The following is a 17116-nucleotide window of genomic DNA, read 5'->3' on the forward strand; positions in this document are numbered from 1 at the left end:
TCCTTGAGACGTGTCCTGCCCAACGCAGCTGTGTTCTCAGCAACATGGCCTCAATACTTGTGACTGCTGCTTGTTCTAGAACAGATGTGTTAGTCACATAATCTGACCAGTGGATGTTTAGGATTGTACGGAGGCAGCGCTGATGGAAGCGTTGATGTATATGCATTTCAGAATTTTTAAATTTGTGTCAAAAAAGTATCTACCAGTGATCTTTTTTAATTTAAAAAGGAGAGATGTTTAAAAAATGGTTGAAAGTTTAACATCTTTAAAAGGCATTCTGAGCTGTTAGAGAAAATGTCACTTCCTTGAAGCTGATGAACGTGTCTTCATAAAGATTTCTCCCAAAAACCCAGTGTGAGCCTGTGGAACTGTGGGTGTATGAAGGGCATGTGCATGTCCGTGGGTTGCAAATGACCCAGAGCTCCATCTCTTTCCTGTGACTTTTGATGTAGGACAGCCTTCAGGCAGGAGTTAAAGCTCTGGCACAATGATAGCCCTTCAGAAAGCCTTACCTGATGTCACAAATGTCCTGTCTTAGACTTTGAAACATGGACTCTAGCAGAGGAAATCTTAAGAGATGAAACATAAAAAATGCATGAGATGATAGAAACCAAAGAAGGGTACCACAAAAAATAGCAACGAAAAGAGTCATCATCAGAAGAAACTGTAGGTAATTTTGGTGACCAAGGTTAAGCTTTTTCAGCCTTTTTCAGTTTGTGAATTCTTAAACATGTCTAAGACCCACTTCAGAAATTTTGGATCTATGTATTGTTGCCAACTGGATCTAGGTTTGTTTAAAATAGCTCTTCCTAATGAATGACAAGACTTTTAGGCTATGAAGGGGAGAGCACAACTTAACAGCAACCTCTTTCTCACATTACTTTAAGTGTCAGGCAGACTTTCTGCTCCCAGCTCATGAAACATTTTCCCCGTTGCAGCTCAGGATGGATGCGGTTTGTCAGTTTATTTGCAGCGTGATTAAACGGTGATCACGTAAGTAATGAGAGGGATTTACATCGACACAATTACGCAGGACTGCATCAACCTTTCAAGCCACACCCCGGCTGTGCCTGCAGGCAGGAGGCCTGGTGGGTATTCCATACCTTCCCGACACTAGGAATGGCTGTAACACTGTTCATTGTAGGAAACTCCCGGGGGCCCACATGTGAGCAGGCACATGCAGGAGGTTTGGGAGCACGGTGACCCAGCCAGGGGCCTTCTGCTCACCCCCTTCTACCTGCATCCACCCACATATTCCCACCTACAACATCCCTGCCTGGCTGGCCAGGCTAGGGCATCCATCCCACATGTCCAGTGGTCCCACAGCAGTGCCAGCCATTTTCTTTGGGGAAGTGCAAGTTTGAGAAGTTCTGAAAAGCAAGATTAAAATAATTTTTTTTTAGGTGATTAAAATGCCACCAAATAATGTTAGTATAGGGCAGATGATGGCACTGGCATCTAACACTGAAATCCTGGAGACTGTGCTGCTATAGAAATACTCTGAAAATGTTGGTGAAATGACCTTAATGTTTTAGGTTTGTAACAAACATGAGGGGGTCTAGCCTAGGTGTTTTGAGAGACATCCATCAGGTCTGGAATAGCATTCATTAGCTACAATAGGATACAGTCCTTCTGATGGGATTTTCTGTATTTTTTTTCTGACATCAGAACTTTCTCATTCAGTGCTATTCCTGCCCCACTTTTTTCCTCTAACCATGGTATTTTATTCCACATTCTTCACATTGTGTTTTGACCAAATTTCCCATAAGCTTGTCAGGACTTCCAGTTAAAGCACATGAACTTACATTTTCAATCAAACTTTAAGTTTTATGAGTGAATGTGTTCCTAAAAATGCTGTGGCCATATCCACAACTTCAAAGTCTGTAGGCAAGTGGCTGAAGAGGAGTTTCTTTGACTTTTCTCAGTTTCTTGTTAGAGTATTTTCATGAAACTTCTAGTTCTTCAAAATAAGTGAATCTCTGTATGAATAATAAGGCTTTACAATACCTATGTGGGAGTAGTCTCTGGAAGTGGATAACTTTGTTCATACCTGTGAGACATGGCTGATGGCAGGAACTAGAATAAAACTTACTGAGAAATATCAGCCAGTAGAATGCTTAATTATTGAGTGGAAACATGGCAGTGCTGCTAAAAATTCATCTGGCTTGTGTTCCTCAGTCCCAGCTCATTTCCTCTGAGAAGGTTCATCAGCTCAGCAGTAATTCAGGGAATGGAGGCATACTCCTCATCTGCTGGTGGTGCAGTGGCCACTACTGTGCTTGTGAGAGGTCAGTGGGCAGGAACCGCCTGAGATCACCAGCTCCTCTACTATGAGGGAATCTTCCACAGGGCTCCCGATGCAACCTGGAAGAGAGCAGGGCTGCAGCAGAGCTTTGGGATTGAAACTAGTTAGTGGGACAGCACAAACAATAAGAACTGAAACACTCTTAAGGGGAGAGGATGCTGAACCCCAGAAAAGAGTTCAGCAAAGGCCTTTCACATGGATAAAGTGGATGGAAAGAGAGCAGGGGAGAGCCAATGCATGTGTTTGGAGATTTGAACAAAAATACAAAATAACCACGTAAAATTTCTTAAGTACAGGTGTAGAAATGAGTTGTAAAAATGTCCTGTGTGAATTAGAAGAGCTGAGTGTCTTGAACATGTACAGAATATCACAGTTAAAGAGATTCAATATTGGAGAACTAATTTTGTTACGTGAGCAGATACAGAAAAAGATACTTTTTCTGTAGAATAGTGGTTAGTTTTAGAAAGTTTGATGACAGAAATATTAAAATAAATACAGGAATACCTAGTTTTATTGCATTAGGCTTGTCTGGCATGTTGTGAAACTATGCTTGAAGAGGAGTAAAAGCCTGGTATGACTAACTGTTCCCCAGTTTGTGGACTTTCCCTACTGAACTGCAAGAACTTTCCAGTTCCTCTTGGTTTAGGACTTTTAGCGCATTCCTGTTGAGCAATGGTAGCTGTATAGTCTGGAGGTGGGGAAAGGAGTGTTAATTTTCCCAAAGCACAATGTATTAAAGCAAAATGTTACTACTATAGCTGGGATTTTGTTTTCTAGGTGTCAGGAAAAGCCGTAGTGGAAATCGTAAGGCCAGCAGGCACTGCTGTGATGGCCAGAATGCTGTTCGTAGCCACAGAGGGGTGCTGTTTATCCAAATAGTAGGAAACTCATTCTTCACTCTGCAAAGGGAAGAAATGGCATTACTCAAATTTATTGAGTTGGGGGAAATGTTTTCCAGTGTGCCGATTTAATCAGAGTTCCTGAAAGCCTTTTTTTCCTCACGAGTTGATATTGCTGTATAGACCAAATCAGTGACTTCTCACAAGGAGGCTCCGTTAAAGTACAAACCCAGGACAAATACCATCTATTTTCTGATGCTTTCTGGTGCTGAGCCTGCTGACTTAAGCAATATGCAGTTTTTATTGTTCTAATAACTGCACCATATGGATTTTTGCATACAGTTGATGGATGTAAGGGCACTAAGTCAGCACACATTACAGCTCATTCTCGTTCCACGTACCTGGAACCATGGTTTCAACTCACAGCCAGTGGCCAGCTCCCATATTTGCACATCTGAAATTAAACTCTGGATAATCATTAGATATTCAGTTGTGCTGACTGTTGTAGCATGGATGTTTTAGCTGTGATGTCTTATCCTTTTGGAGTATTTCTTTAAACTGTTGCATTTAGCTGCTTCAGAGAAAGGAATCATCTTTTATAGAAACGTAGAATCATAGAACCATTTAGGCCAGAAAAATCATCAACTGTTGATAAGGACAAGGTATAGCAGGAGGATGGCAATGTAAAGCTGAAGGGGCTGAAAGTCCTTTCCCCTTCCAGAAAGCATTATAGTCTATGCATATGGTGAAGGAGCATTATAGTCTCCTGATTCCAGCTTCTGGGTGTTTCCCTCGAGAGGCAATGAGCCGTCCTCCCAAGCCTCTGTTGTCTTCTACAGTGCCATAAAGCAGGTTAATGTCCTCTCTCAGGGAGTCTTGTCTTCCGTGACAGCAACTCCAGAATGTGCCACTGAGTGATCCTGGGAGAGGCAGAAGCTGCTCCAGGTGCTCCTTTCCCAGTGCACGTGCTTCCCAGCCAGTTCCTTGGAACTAAGCTAAAACAAGTGATTTTGTCCTGCCATGGACCCGTACTAAAAACACTCAGGAAACTTATCAGAATAGGTAACTGGTTGTGGTGGTTTTTGGGGTGCTTTTTTTTTTGTTTTGTTGTTTTTTGTTTGGTTGGTTTGGATTGTTCCCCCCCCCACCACCTTGGGAATATTTTATTAGCCCCAGAATTATAAAATGGGCAGTCTGTACCTCTTTTCTAGAATTATCTCTCCACCCACCTCACCCCCTTCATGCCCTTCCCAGCCATTATCTTTTGTCTCTTGTAGAATGGCAGGCTCCAGATCCCATCTTGTTTAGGGCAAGGAATTGAACTGTGATTTTTCACAGCTTGCAAGAGTCCCATGTGAATCCCATTACTGCAGTGTTAGAACATCCCACTCGCTGCTGCCACTAAAGGACTACTTGAGTGTTAACTTGTAAAATTTCAGGAGAGAGTCAGTGTAACCCTTGAAGGTCCCCCAGTATTAATGACACTGACTCAAATATTTGCTTCACAATGGGCACATAGAGAGCAAAATCCAGTCTCAGATACAGGTCCTTCCTGAAGGACCACTGGAGATTCCAGCTTGACAGAAACACCTCAAGGGGATTTTATTAGGGGGCCATAAAATCTTTATTGGCATTTCCTTCTGCTTTCTGCATTTTTCTTGGTTAAAAAAAAAAAAGAAAAAAAAGTTTTGTTTATGCCAGTCCTTGTGTTTCAGCAAATATAGTGATATTAGGGTTTTCATTGCTTCTTAAGATGCCTAATTTTTATTAGTTTCCCAGAGTTTAGGCTAGTATTACATTATATTTTCTCTGGCTCCCACAGATGCTTGGGGCTTTGCTTTCTGGATATTTGATTTTTTCTTTTATATATATATATATGTATACACACATTAAAAAAGTCATGCTCTGCTTGCTGCTAGATAACACAGCACACGAGCAGCAGTAAGCATGGTTAGCTGTTGTGTTTGGAGAGCTGCTGAAGAGTGTGCTGATCCAGTCATCTTGAAGACTCCTTTAGTATTTATGTGACTAAAACACCAGTTGAGCATAAAGCCTGTCCTTCAGTGGTGTTAGATATAAACAAGCACTGGGCAAAAGACTCAGTTTTGAAGCAGAACCTGTTTAACATGAGGTGACTGGACACTCTTCCAGCTGCACCAACCATGCAGTAGAAGCTGGGTTATTTTCAATCCCAGCATGTGGCTCTCTTCTAATGAACTGACTCAGCTTAAATTGTCATTGGTTTCATGAGGCTGAAACACTGGAGCTCAGAAAACTTCCTCATAATTACAGTTTGGGGAAACAGACAAGGCCCACTCAAAGCTGTATTTAGTGTGAAAACATCACTCTGGGTGAAATGGTTTCAGTGACAGAGAGTTTCTCACTTTGGGCACTCTTAATTTTACTTCTCATTTAGTCAGGCACAGTTCATTGTCAGCTGAAGTGCAGTGGACAACTTCAGTACAATTTCACCACGATGCTCCAGTGGTGAGAACCTGCTGTTTACTCACATTCTGCATCCTAGATCCTCCTAGAGTTTTCCCCAGTTTGGTGTTTCTCTTACAGGGCAGTGGCCAAGCTACATTATGTACCACTGTTGACAGAGCTGTGGCCAGGGCCGGACCCAGACCTGCTCACTGGTATATTGCTTCATTCCAAGTGTCTGCGTCTGTGAAACAAACACTAACTTTTCTTTGACTGGAATTTTATATCCCATTCTGATATAGTCTTACACTTTAAGAAAATCTCTAATGCCTTTCAAGAACTTCTGGAAATACAGCTCATTATAATTAAGCTGATTTCACATGTTAGGGCCATACTTACCTACCTCAGGCTTCCTGGTTTTAGTAACAGGCCAGAAACTTTTCAGGCTTTTAATGTCTGTTTCTTGATGTTAGCAGAATAGAATTGCTCTGTAGAAGCACCAAAATAATTACCAAAATTAACAGTAATTGCTTCTCTTCCTTGCTGGGAACTTTGCACTCTCAGTAGCTTCCAGGTCTGGAAGAGTAGAGTTGACTCACGGCAGTTTGGCCCTGATTCTACTCTGAAGAAATGTTTAAATTATCCTAAGCGCTGTTAGCTCCCTGGTGTCCAGGACAGTCTGTCTTCTGAGCACTCTGAGGTGTTTTTTCCTCTGTTTTTTTTTACTCCAGACAGAACTTCCCTCATGTCTGAGCTTCTGTCTTCTTCATTCTGCCTGTGAGAACAGTCACCTTTGCTTTCAAGCTTTTGACCTTAGATCTCCCTGTATTCAGGCTGTCCTCCCAGGATGCTGCAATGTTTTCAACCCCATCTAGATTTTTACGTAAGACTTTGCATATGCTTTGTCAAAAATATAATTTTCTTTTATTTTTACCCCATCATACGAGCTCTGTCCTATTATTCTGATTGTGGATGCTTCTGTCTCATTACCACCTCACCCCCTCTTAATATGAGTTTTCAACGCATGTAAAGAGTGACTATACCATAAAAGCTGGTGAGTACATACCTCAGGAGAAGGCAGCAAAAGCCATCTTGGACATGTACTTACCACCTCAGAGGTTTCTTTAGTTATACCAAACTTTTGCCCAGATTTTATTTCACCTAAATTCTGTCAGTGACAATTGTCACTTTAAGGCAGCTCTTTTGCTTTCTGTAACTAGGCATAAGAAAGTAAAGGTGCTTTCCAAAATAACCCTGGAGAAGGAAAGTAGGACACTCAGGAGGTTTTTAGGTCTTGGATATTTTCTTTGGGAGAAAGACATGTTTTTTCCTCTCTTAGGAAACTGAAAACTGTGTGTCAAAGATATTGATAGTTGAGGTGGTTTCACCCCAGAACTTAATGTTTAATTGGTGCTCAAGGGGAAGTTCTTCCAAAACAAGAACTAAGAATATTCTAATGGTGGATCAGGTTACTTGCAATATCACAAGGCAACGTCTCACAGGTTTTTTGGGGTGGAAGTCTAAATGACTTGTGTTTTGCCTTGTCTTGTTCAAAAGGGATTTTAAACCAGAATTTTTGTTTCCTGTCCTCCCTAATTAAACCACTGCAGACTATTAGTATCTCAGAATCCATTTCTGCTTCTACCCTCCACAGAATCAATTCCAATGCAAACACCTGCTGGGAAAGAAGTGGCACATGACCTTAAGCAGCTCCTTTCACCTTGAAGTTATTGCTAATTATCTTCCCAAGTTCCATTTACAGAGAAGCAGGCCTTGGCATGTCAGGAGCTTAACTACTAATTCTTTATTTTCCCTTTATTTTCATGCAGTAGGAGACTCAGTTACTCAGAAGGAAATTGCATACAAATCCAAGTTGAACATTTCATGACCTTGCACGGCTCTAGAAATACCCAAATTTTAAGAACAAAGGAGTTCCAGCAGGTTCTTATTTGAGAGATCTTTATCTTCAAGCTTCTGCTGGTAGCAGCAAGAAGCCAGCAGTCTGACAGTTGTAGAGATTTTGTTTACATAATGCAAACTGGAAAAGGGCTCACTTGGTTAAATAAATAAGACACTCATTTTATCGCATACAAAACCTTTATGCTACAAGCGATATGAATTAAAATATACTGTTCTTACTCTTTTGAAGGATGGATTCTGATAAAAATCTGCTGCTGTAAATTTTAAGCAGAGCCACTGAGTCATGAGTAATTTTATGTTGTTAGTCCCTTAATTCTTTCTGGTAATGGAAGGGTTCATTTTCACTTGGCTTTAGCTCAGAGGAATATACGCAGTCACTGGGGCTTGCCCTACTGTTAATGAAAGGAAACAGGCACCTTAAAGGGACAGATAAATTATATCTAAGAATAGCAATGTTCTTGTTCAGACCTATGCATGAACAGTGTTATAAAGGTATGGGCGTAACATAAACAGCAGCAGCTGCTATTATGCCTCATAATTGGAAACTCAAAACAGCACAGACATTTTTCCAGGTTTTTGCTATCCAGTGGATTTCCAAGAGCATGGCACTGTAACCTTGAAGAGTTTCTATTCTCTGCTATGATACAAACCCACGCTGTTGAGAAGCCAGGTCCCCTCTGCAGGGAAGTTTCTGGAAACGCAGGCCCTGTGCACAGTAGATTTTGGCCTAAAGGCAACACCAAGTAGAGTCATGCACGCACGAGTCCAGAAAACATGTGAGGAACAGAGCTATAGCACACAAATCTTGAAAAAAGCGGTATTTATTTTAAAGTACAACCCAAAGTTGTATCTGTAAGAAATGCACAGGGTATCTTGTTTCTTCCACAAGTCTTGGCTGTGTGCATTTCAGTTCAACTTAAAAATGCATTCAGGTTTACAAATGTACAAACAGCACAAAGTGTATTACAGTCTCAACAGAATGCTCTTACATTCAGCCACTTTGCTCTTAAGGTTTTGTGTTGGATTTGTTGGTATTTTTTGTTGATTTTTTTTCCTTTTTACATTCTTACAACCTGTGTTAACAAAGCCTTATTTTAAAAAAATACTCTGCATTTTAGCACAAAGTGCTTTTTGATTTTAAATTAGAACTTGGAGGATAACACTGGAAAAAATTTAAAAAACCAAACCAGTACTTTTCATAAAAGTATTGCATGCCAGGACCATTTTATAGTTCAAATTGTTTCCTAAAGATGGCGGATGGTAAAATATGAAACCAGTGAAACTGTTCATATTTACAGGTTTCAGCTGTAGTTGGGATTTGTGACCACACCCAGACTTTTTCAAGCTTATCTGCAATCTCACACTACCATATTGCAGGACAGACTTTGGAAAGGAGCAAATGATGAAAGCATGACTGACAGGGGGAGTGTGGGGGGGGAAGCAATGACCAGCAACGGCCTGAAAATGATGTTTCAAAAATTTGCATTCAGAATTGTATCGTGACCTGTATAAGAGTTCTTTCCTTTTACTTAACTTTAGTTTTCATGAGGATAGTGTGAATTAGACCAAGGATCTGAACTTCTTCTTCCAATCGTTGGGCTCCAAATTCTCCAAGGATTGTAGGTCTGTCCCATGTCTTCAGCAGGATTGGCAACGGTGGCAGCAGCAGGTGGCGGAGGAGCAGCAGAGGAGTTTTCACTACCCATGAGATCGATGCCTGACAACGCGTTTGTTGGAGTGGTGAAAGGAAGGCCACTGTTGAGGTTACTTGACCAAATGGAACTGCTGAACGGAGTGGTGGACCACAGGCCACTGGGGTTGCCAAGGATTGACTGCAGTAAAGACAGAGCCAGGTAAGCAGCAGTTTGGTAACCTCTATTTTCACCTTGTTTACAGCCCCCCTGAAAGAAAAGTATCTGAGCAGCAGCAGCAGCAAGCCTGCTCTGGAACCCCTCCTGTCTTCCCTGCAACATGGAGGGAACTCCCTTTAGGAGAGCTTTCCCACAGGAACCGCACTACGATGTAACTGAACACATTTGGGAGCTTCCCTGCAGAGTGCAATCACATCATAGGCTTTTAGGTTGTTTTCATTTGAACTTTTACATCCCCATACCATTGCTAATTTAAGCACTATGAGTATTCAAGCTTTAAACACACAAGGGCCAGAACACTCAAGCTTAAACAACCTAGTTAGAATGAGGTAGATAAACATGGTGCAAGTCTTGAAAAACCAACAAATTCAAGTTGCAATGGAAGGTAACAGCAAAGTCCTTTTATGATTTTTTTTTTTTTCTTTTCCAGCTGTTTGCAAACTTATCTCCCTGTATTCAGACATTTCTGTTTTGGATGAACCTACCTGTGTTCAGCCCCACTGTACCTCCCCCATATTCCCAGTATATACTTTCTCCCCCCATCCAAAACTTTTCCAGATGAGGGGAGAGGGGATAGGAGACCTAGCCATTTATCACCGAGTTCCAGTAAGTTTGTCCTGGCTCAAGACACTTGTAAGCCTCTGATGTGGTCACGGTGCAGATGCAGGTGTGCTGCATCATGTCACAAATGCATTTGGGATGCATAGGACAGGTACAGAAGGCCTAGAGAATACATGCAGGAACGAACAAGGCCCAGGTTCTGTCAACTGCTTTATTAAAGGCCAAACAGTAGCAAGCAACAAGTAGAGGAACCTAACCCGTGGTGTGGGGGAAAGTGATACCCAGAAGCAGCCAAAGACGGAGATGGGAAAGGCTAGCATAACTTTCATGCTAATATTAGCAGAGAACCTGCCACACGTACGCTTAGCACACCACATATCTCAGTGTCAACAGATTTAATGTACATATGCTGTAAATTCAATTTGCAAATATACAATAAACTTGATACATCCCAAAGGCAGTGGACTTGTTCAGTAACTGCTGTTAAGGTACAAACATCCTTATGTTTGGATTCACTAGGTGGAGAGATAGGGCACCCCTTCCCAAGATCTCCACCTCTAGAAAACACACACTAAAGGTTAACCAGTATCAGTGTTCTCTGCATCTGGAGATTTAAATTAAAATCTCTTTAGGAAAGAAAACAAGGTAGACTCTGAAAATTTCTTCATTTCAGGTTTTTATTCTCTCCCCTGGAATGAAGAAGATAGGCTCAATCTAATCATACCTGATATGGGTTGGACGCTAACACAATATCAAAGTGTCCTCACAGAATTTGCTACCAAGGGCTGGACAGGAGCTTTGAGCATTACTCGGGGGTTAACCCAGCCAATGTCATTAGGACTCTCTGATGTCACTGAGAAACTGAGCCAAATCAGGGTGACAGTGTATTACTGTCACGCAAATAAATGGTTATATTTAAGCTATACAAGCATTAGGCTACTAAGCCTACAGCAGGAAACACTTACTCTGCTGCACAGGCACCAACCCTAACACACTAAAGGTCCACCCTATTATGGGAAATAAATCAGAAGCAACCAGGAAAGAAGCAGAAGGGTGCCTGATATGCCCTTTGAAGGCTGGTAGAGGAAGGTAAAAAGTGGTTGGCAGGCAGAACTACACATGGGGAAACGGAGAAAAGGGGAGTAGGGGAATGTGCTTAGAAAGAAACTTGGATAAAAGTACCAGCAATGCAGCCAAGGCTGAGGGGAGACAGGACCCAGAAGTCAAATGCTATTTAGTATAGAAGCACAGTTGTGCAGAAAAGGGGAAAGCAGGAGTTAGAATAAGGAAGGAAAACAATCAAAATCAACTCCCCTGAAACCTTCCTAGAAAAGAGGGTAACACAACAGCCACTGTCTAAGTGCTGTTTGCAACAATGGCTTTGACTCTTGTGCCAGAACAGAGGAAAGGGCAGGGCCCTGGCCTGGTACCTGCTCTCTTATTGAGCACTTAGAGCAAGGAGGCCCAGTAATAGGAAAAGCCAAGCTTTCCCGTTCTGGCTTGCCATAAGCATTTGAAAAAAATCACTGTTATTAGAAAGGTTTTGAATGTTTCAGTCAGTTTGCTGCTTCTTGTTTATTAAGTGACCTTCTCCTTGAATAAGCTCCTAAAATGTCTCCTCCCTAAATCAAAGAATTTAAAGGGAGTAACTGACAATTCTTCTATACCATTTGTCTTGGCTTCTGTCTCAATGTTTCCTGAAGCACACTTCTAAATATTTTTCAGAAGCAGACAGGAAATAGGAGTTAGGAGCTAGAGAGCTTGTTCCGGTTGTCCTCAAGCCCTCCTTCCATCAAATGCTGATGAAACCTGCCCTCCATGTGACCAAAAAGCAAAAAACTCTCCTTACATAGTTTTAGAGAGGTTCCAGCTCCAGTGTAACCACATGACAAGGGCAGGATCAGTGAGTCTGTGTATATAAGAAGCTGTGTGACCTTCTTCGGCTTCCCCTGCCCCCCCACCCTCCCCCACTCCATCTGAACTGCTCCCAGGTGAAGTAAACACTGCCTATTACTCACTACAAAAACATTTTCAGAAGTCAACATGAAGAATGATTTCTGCTGGCAGTGGAGGCAGCTGTTGCAGTCTTAGTTTTAGTCTGACAGAAGGATGGCACAAGGATGACAGTGTAGTGCTACAACCTGTAAAAGGTGGGGTTTTTTCTTCTTTTTCTATACTCAAGATTTCCATCAAAATTAGTAGTCAGTTTAAAGACTTCACTTTATGCTCAGTCCTTTAGTGTTTTTTCTAAGCTGAAAAGAATATATTTAAGGTCTTTTAGATAAGCTTTTTGGGGACATTTTGTTAATTTACAAGCAGGTGCAATGCTGGATTCAGAAAGCAGAATCAAAGTCTGAAAGTTATCATATTGGTTAATTTGCAACTGTCCCTCAAACTAGAAGTGACTGAGCCAGTGCCCAGACGCTGCACAGGAGCAGAACACCTCTTTCTAAAATCCTGAAATGGAATACACTTTAAGTGCTGCAAGACGCTCTCGTAAGAAGTATTTTTATGTGAATATAAATATCCAGTGTACATGGATTCATCATCTGCAAGCAGGCAGACTTTGTCCGACAGCCATATCAACTTAACTACACAAAGATGAGTATGTGTAAATCCCCTCTTCCTTTATTCTTCAGTTAATTTTTTTCACCCCCAAATCCTCTGAATTAAATTAGATGGAGATACAGAACAAGTTGGTAACAGTAATAAAACACCGTATTTGGACTGAATACTTACTGCAGTCGTATGAGTTGGGGAACTCGAGCTTGTTGGCCAGGAGGGTACAGAGTCTGTAGCTGAAGGATCCCAGATGGATGATGGAACATTATTGAATTCACTCCAGTTTCTCTGAACATCCTGCCCATACGCAGATCGAGCTAAACCAAGTTTGCTAAAAACCTCTAAAAATAAAATGAAATAAAACTGAGTACATTACTCTTAGTCTTTTTCCAAGAGTAACACACTCTTCACAGTCATTCCTCATACTTTTCTTGCAGGTCCTGCTGCAGTGAGATTAGAAGAGGTCACACAGTAATACAGATCTCATGTCACCTGGCTGACATCAGACAGTGGCTACAAAGTTAGTCACGGTTATGGTGGAAAAAGGGTTAAACACTTGCTGTGTATAATTCAGTACAAGCCTAAGGGATTGTGGACACACTCAACTGTGGATGCAGCAATACTGAGAGTCCTAGCAGTTCCTGGTAACAAGATAACTACAGGTGGAGCAGGTGACTGGGCTGAAGGAGCCTCTAGTAGTGGCAGCATTCGTTGGCCTCACAGCACTCCCTTCCCAGGTGACTCCTGGTAGGAGGCAACACTGGTGCCCCATCCCCATCTCTGCTATGAAAAGGAGAGGGCAGCACCAGCAGTCCCAGCTCGCCTCTTCCCTGCACATGGAACTGGTCCCAGGCTCTTACTGGTGTCCCTCAGAGTCACTGGTGCCAAGGGTTGCTGATGAAGATGAAAAAACTCCACAGCAGCAGCATCTGCCATTGTTTGCATTTTTCAGCAGGCATACAACTTTTTTGGTAGATAGCATTTTCCAGTCGACACACTATCCATTTTGCAGATGCCACAGTTTGCTTTGCTTATCATCTTTTGCAGCTGCCTTAAAACACACCATGCATCCCCAAATACCGTATGGAAATCTTCCCAAGTACACAGAGCATCCATGCTCTGCAGTATAGCCCGCCTGCCCATCTCCATGTCATTTACTAAAGGTTTACCTAAATATTTAAATATAGGAATTGATTGCTGGGCTTAGTATGCATCAGTTCATTGTACAGCTATACAAATACTGGAGGAAAACACAAGAGGAAAGCAGCAGGTCATCTGGGGCCATTGCCTCACTTACAGAGCAATGGTTTTATGCAGGTCTTTATGCTCAGGAAACCACAGGCCTACTGGCACTCTTGTGAGACCTACAGTAAAGCTTTGGAGGAGGGGTGGAGGGAGGGGAAAAGACTAAGAAAAAAATTCAAATATCAGAAATTCCAAAACCAAGCATTTCCAGGCCATCAAACACTCAAAGAATTTCCACTAACACTTTCTCTGGACTGAAACACAGAATATATCACCAAATTCTTAACACACTTTCCTACACAGCCTTCCCCTTTTAGGTGTGAGGATGGGAATGCTGTCTGCACTTAAGACTATGCAATGGAGATACACCATTTCTTTACCTGTATTTGAATATGGAACAATATCTGAAAAGGAAAACTCACCTCCAGTTAAATTAAAAGAATGTCCGAATGCAGAGAATGAGTTGAGAGGTGTGAAATCGGGACTGCTGGGATTGCTGATAGGACTCCACAAACCCGAACTACATATTATGGAGTAACAGGAAAGCAATACACAACTTATTAACACAGTACTATTGACAACATTAAGTTACTGATTTATGTACAAATGTATATGTACAAGTGTGTGTATATACTTAACCATATATGTATTTAATGGTGATTGAGAGTTATGAAATCAGCTTATTTTTGTTTCATAAGGGATCTCAGTGAAATACCAACAGTAATACAGACACAGTGCTCTTTAATCTGTAGATTGAGCATAAACACAAACTTGAGAGCAGCTCTTTTGAACAGTTTTTCAGCAAACTCACAGGGTCCAAGCCATAGTGCAGTTTTTTTGGCAAGCAGGTAAAAATTAGAGCCACTCAGAAGGGATACAAATGCTCATGCTCTGGCTTGTGGGCAAGCTTCTTGAAACTAACATGAGTTAACTGGAACCAGTGAGAAACATTCACAAAAACAAACACCCCCTCTTCCCCACCCTACTTCACTCAGAAAAACAACTCCTTTGCATATTGAAGCTTGAATTCAAGTCTCTTACCTATTCCACAAAGGTTACCAGACACTGTTTTTTACAAGCGAGATCAGGATTCACTGCCAAAATATGCCAGAAAATACACGTGCCTTGGGGAACGTGACTGAGTGTAGCTGTATTCTACTCCTACTCAGAACACAAAGCCCACTGATAGTTCTGATCTTGGTGTTAAAATTGGGAGTGAAAGGTATTGCTGTACAGCAAGATATTCTGCCTGTGAACTATTTCAAGAGACCTTGGTACACACTCCTCAGTACTGAGAGAGCCAAGCTGATTTCTCATTGTTCAAATGCCTGAGAACACAAGATTGTGTAAGGGGAAGTTCCTATCACATGCAGAACATCCTTCTTTCTAGTTTTGAGTCACTTGCAATTTCTAAACTTTTACGCAAGGTGAGAGATGCTGTGCTCAGGCTTTAAAAAATAGCATAAAAAAAGTAACCAGAATGAATTCTGTCACTCCCTTCAAAATGCCATTAATAGCTCACAATCTTCTTTTCTAGATGCTCAGGTATTTGCCTAGAGAATATAAAAATTACCTGTCAGAGCCATCACTGTCAACAACTGTGTGGGAAATGCTGATATTGCTGGAAACATCCATCTTGCTTGGAGAAGCCTTTGGTAAACCACTGCCACCTGCAAGAATATGTATGTAAAAAATGAGTAAATAAACCCTAGCAAAATAACAGAACATTCAGGAAATATTCAGAAATATTTACAACTCCAGACTGGTTCTGTACCTGGGCTCTTGTCATAACCTGCAGCTACAGCAGCAAAAGTGGGGTTACCATTCCTGCCTGGAAGAGAAGCTGCCTTGGACAGCTTATGTTTGGTACCATTAGGCTGCTTGCTTTTCGTTTCACTAAAAAGAAGAAAAAAAAAAAAAAGAGTAAAGTTCTGGACTTCAGCAGTTTGATAAAAAACCCAGCAATTTAAGCTAGAATTTACGAAAACTTTCACAACAGCTCAACAGTTCCTGTAATTGCACCTTTTTCCAATCTACCAAGTTGTAAGAAACACCAGAAAAATATAAATAGTGTGGCAAGATATGCACAGTGGTGTATCTGCAAAAAAGCAGTTTCCACAGGAAGAGGAAACAGGTCTGAGAAAAGGAAGATGCACCCTGTGAAACAGGCAGGTTCCACAACTGCTCAGTGTCTGTGAAATCAGTAGGAGGCACCGATCTGGACTCACTTGCTGCAGCTGCTGTTCACAATGCTGCTGTAAGTGCCTCCTAGTGGCCCAAAAGCAAATGATGTGGGAGGAGGAGGAGATGGAGAGGCAGGTGTCGGTGAGGGCTGTCGCTGTTTCAGGAAAGCATCTGCATTCAGGGTTTGTAGAGAGAGCTTATAAAGGTTGTCTGTAGCTATAGAGAGAAACACAAAACATCTTTCATAGTATTTATATTACAACAAAGGCTTCTCAAACTTCTGCTATCCTTTCTGTTCAAATGGAGGAATTATGACAAAGGTTGTTTGCTCCCAGTGATGGAAGCAGCAGTTTCTTCTCTATGTTCACCTCTGGTTATTCAGGTTTACCATCTATTTTCAGAGAGACTGTATTGCAACAAAAGTGCCAAGACAAACAGATCTGTACAGAAGAAGGAATCTTTCCAAGTGAGTGCTGTGGAGAGGGATGATTTAAGTTCACACAAGCAACCAAGAGGAAGGTGATTTGGTTCCCACACAAGGGAACATATAACGCAACGAAAATGCTTGTAAGAGTGTCCCCTGCCAACCACTGCATTAAAGTGTTCTCAGTGTTCCCTCTCAAGGACAAATCATCTAATTAGTTTCAACTTTGGCTGCAGCAGACTTGACCAACCAAAACCCCATCTGCTGTAGAAAATGCATATTTTTTGAGCAGTAATTCTCATTTCCTCAATTACTCCAGCAGCTTCTAAATCCTGTTTATCACTGAAGAACTGTAGAATGGTCCATGTTCTGCCCGCACCATTTTCAAACCTCCCAAATCAAATCAGATGCTATCAATAAGGGGTCTACAGCAGAAAAACACAGCATAGCTATGCAGTGAAAAGGAAACAGGTTTCTATCTACAGATATTAATTGCAGAAGACTCATTCTGCCATTGTCTAATGATTACTTACAGCTGCCAGCTTTGTGGAGAGGCACAGAGTCCCACTCTGGTGGTGGAGAATCCTTTTCCCCTTCTGAGCTGCTTGTGTTTCCTAGTTCTGGCCCAGAACCACTGGGGAGAAATTTGGCTAATACTGATGGTCTGCTCTCCATTAATTTACTGCTTGGACCTGTTAAAACAAAAGAAGAAAAGCAAGTGTATGGATAATAAACTGAACAGCTTTCTTCGCACACCAGACTTAGAATTAAGCACTCAAGA

At 41.6% G+C, this 17116-nt stretch overlaps 1 protein-coding gene across 1 annotated transcript in view; it reads right to left on the reverse strand.

Annotated features, from left to right (window-relative positions):
• Positions 1-8291: 8291 nt before the first annotated feature.
• The window catches only part of TMEM131 (transmembrane protein 131), a 94159-nt gene continuing 85334 nt past the window's right edge, over positions 8292-17116 (reverse strand). Inside the window, exons 35-41 of the mRNA XM_027718076.2 lie at positions 16869-17027; positions 15956-16127; positions 15502-15623; positions 15301-15397; positions 14150-14247; positions 12660-12823; positions 8292-9320 (exon numbers count right to left, since the gene is read on the reverse strand). Of these exons, the coding sequence (XP_027573877.1) occupies positions 9024-9320; positions 12660-12823; positions 14150-14247; positions 15301-15397; positions 15502-15623; positions 15956-16127; positions 16869-17027 (1109 nt within the window). The 3' untranslated portion in view covers positions 8292-9023. The remainder of the gene's footprint in view (positions 9321-12659; positions 12824-14149; positions 14248-15300; positions 15398-15501; positions 15624-15955; positions 16128-16868; positions 17028-17116) is intronic.

This window comes from Pipra filicauda, unplaced genomic scaffold, assembly GCF_003945595.2.
Source record: "Pipra filicauda isolate LSUMZ 115617 unplaced genomic scaffold, ASM394559v2 scaffold83_size3615187_pilon, whole genome shotgun sequence".
Taxonomy (NCBI): Eukaryota; Metazoa; Chordata; class Aves; order Passeriformes; family Pipridae; genus Pipra; species Pipra filicauda.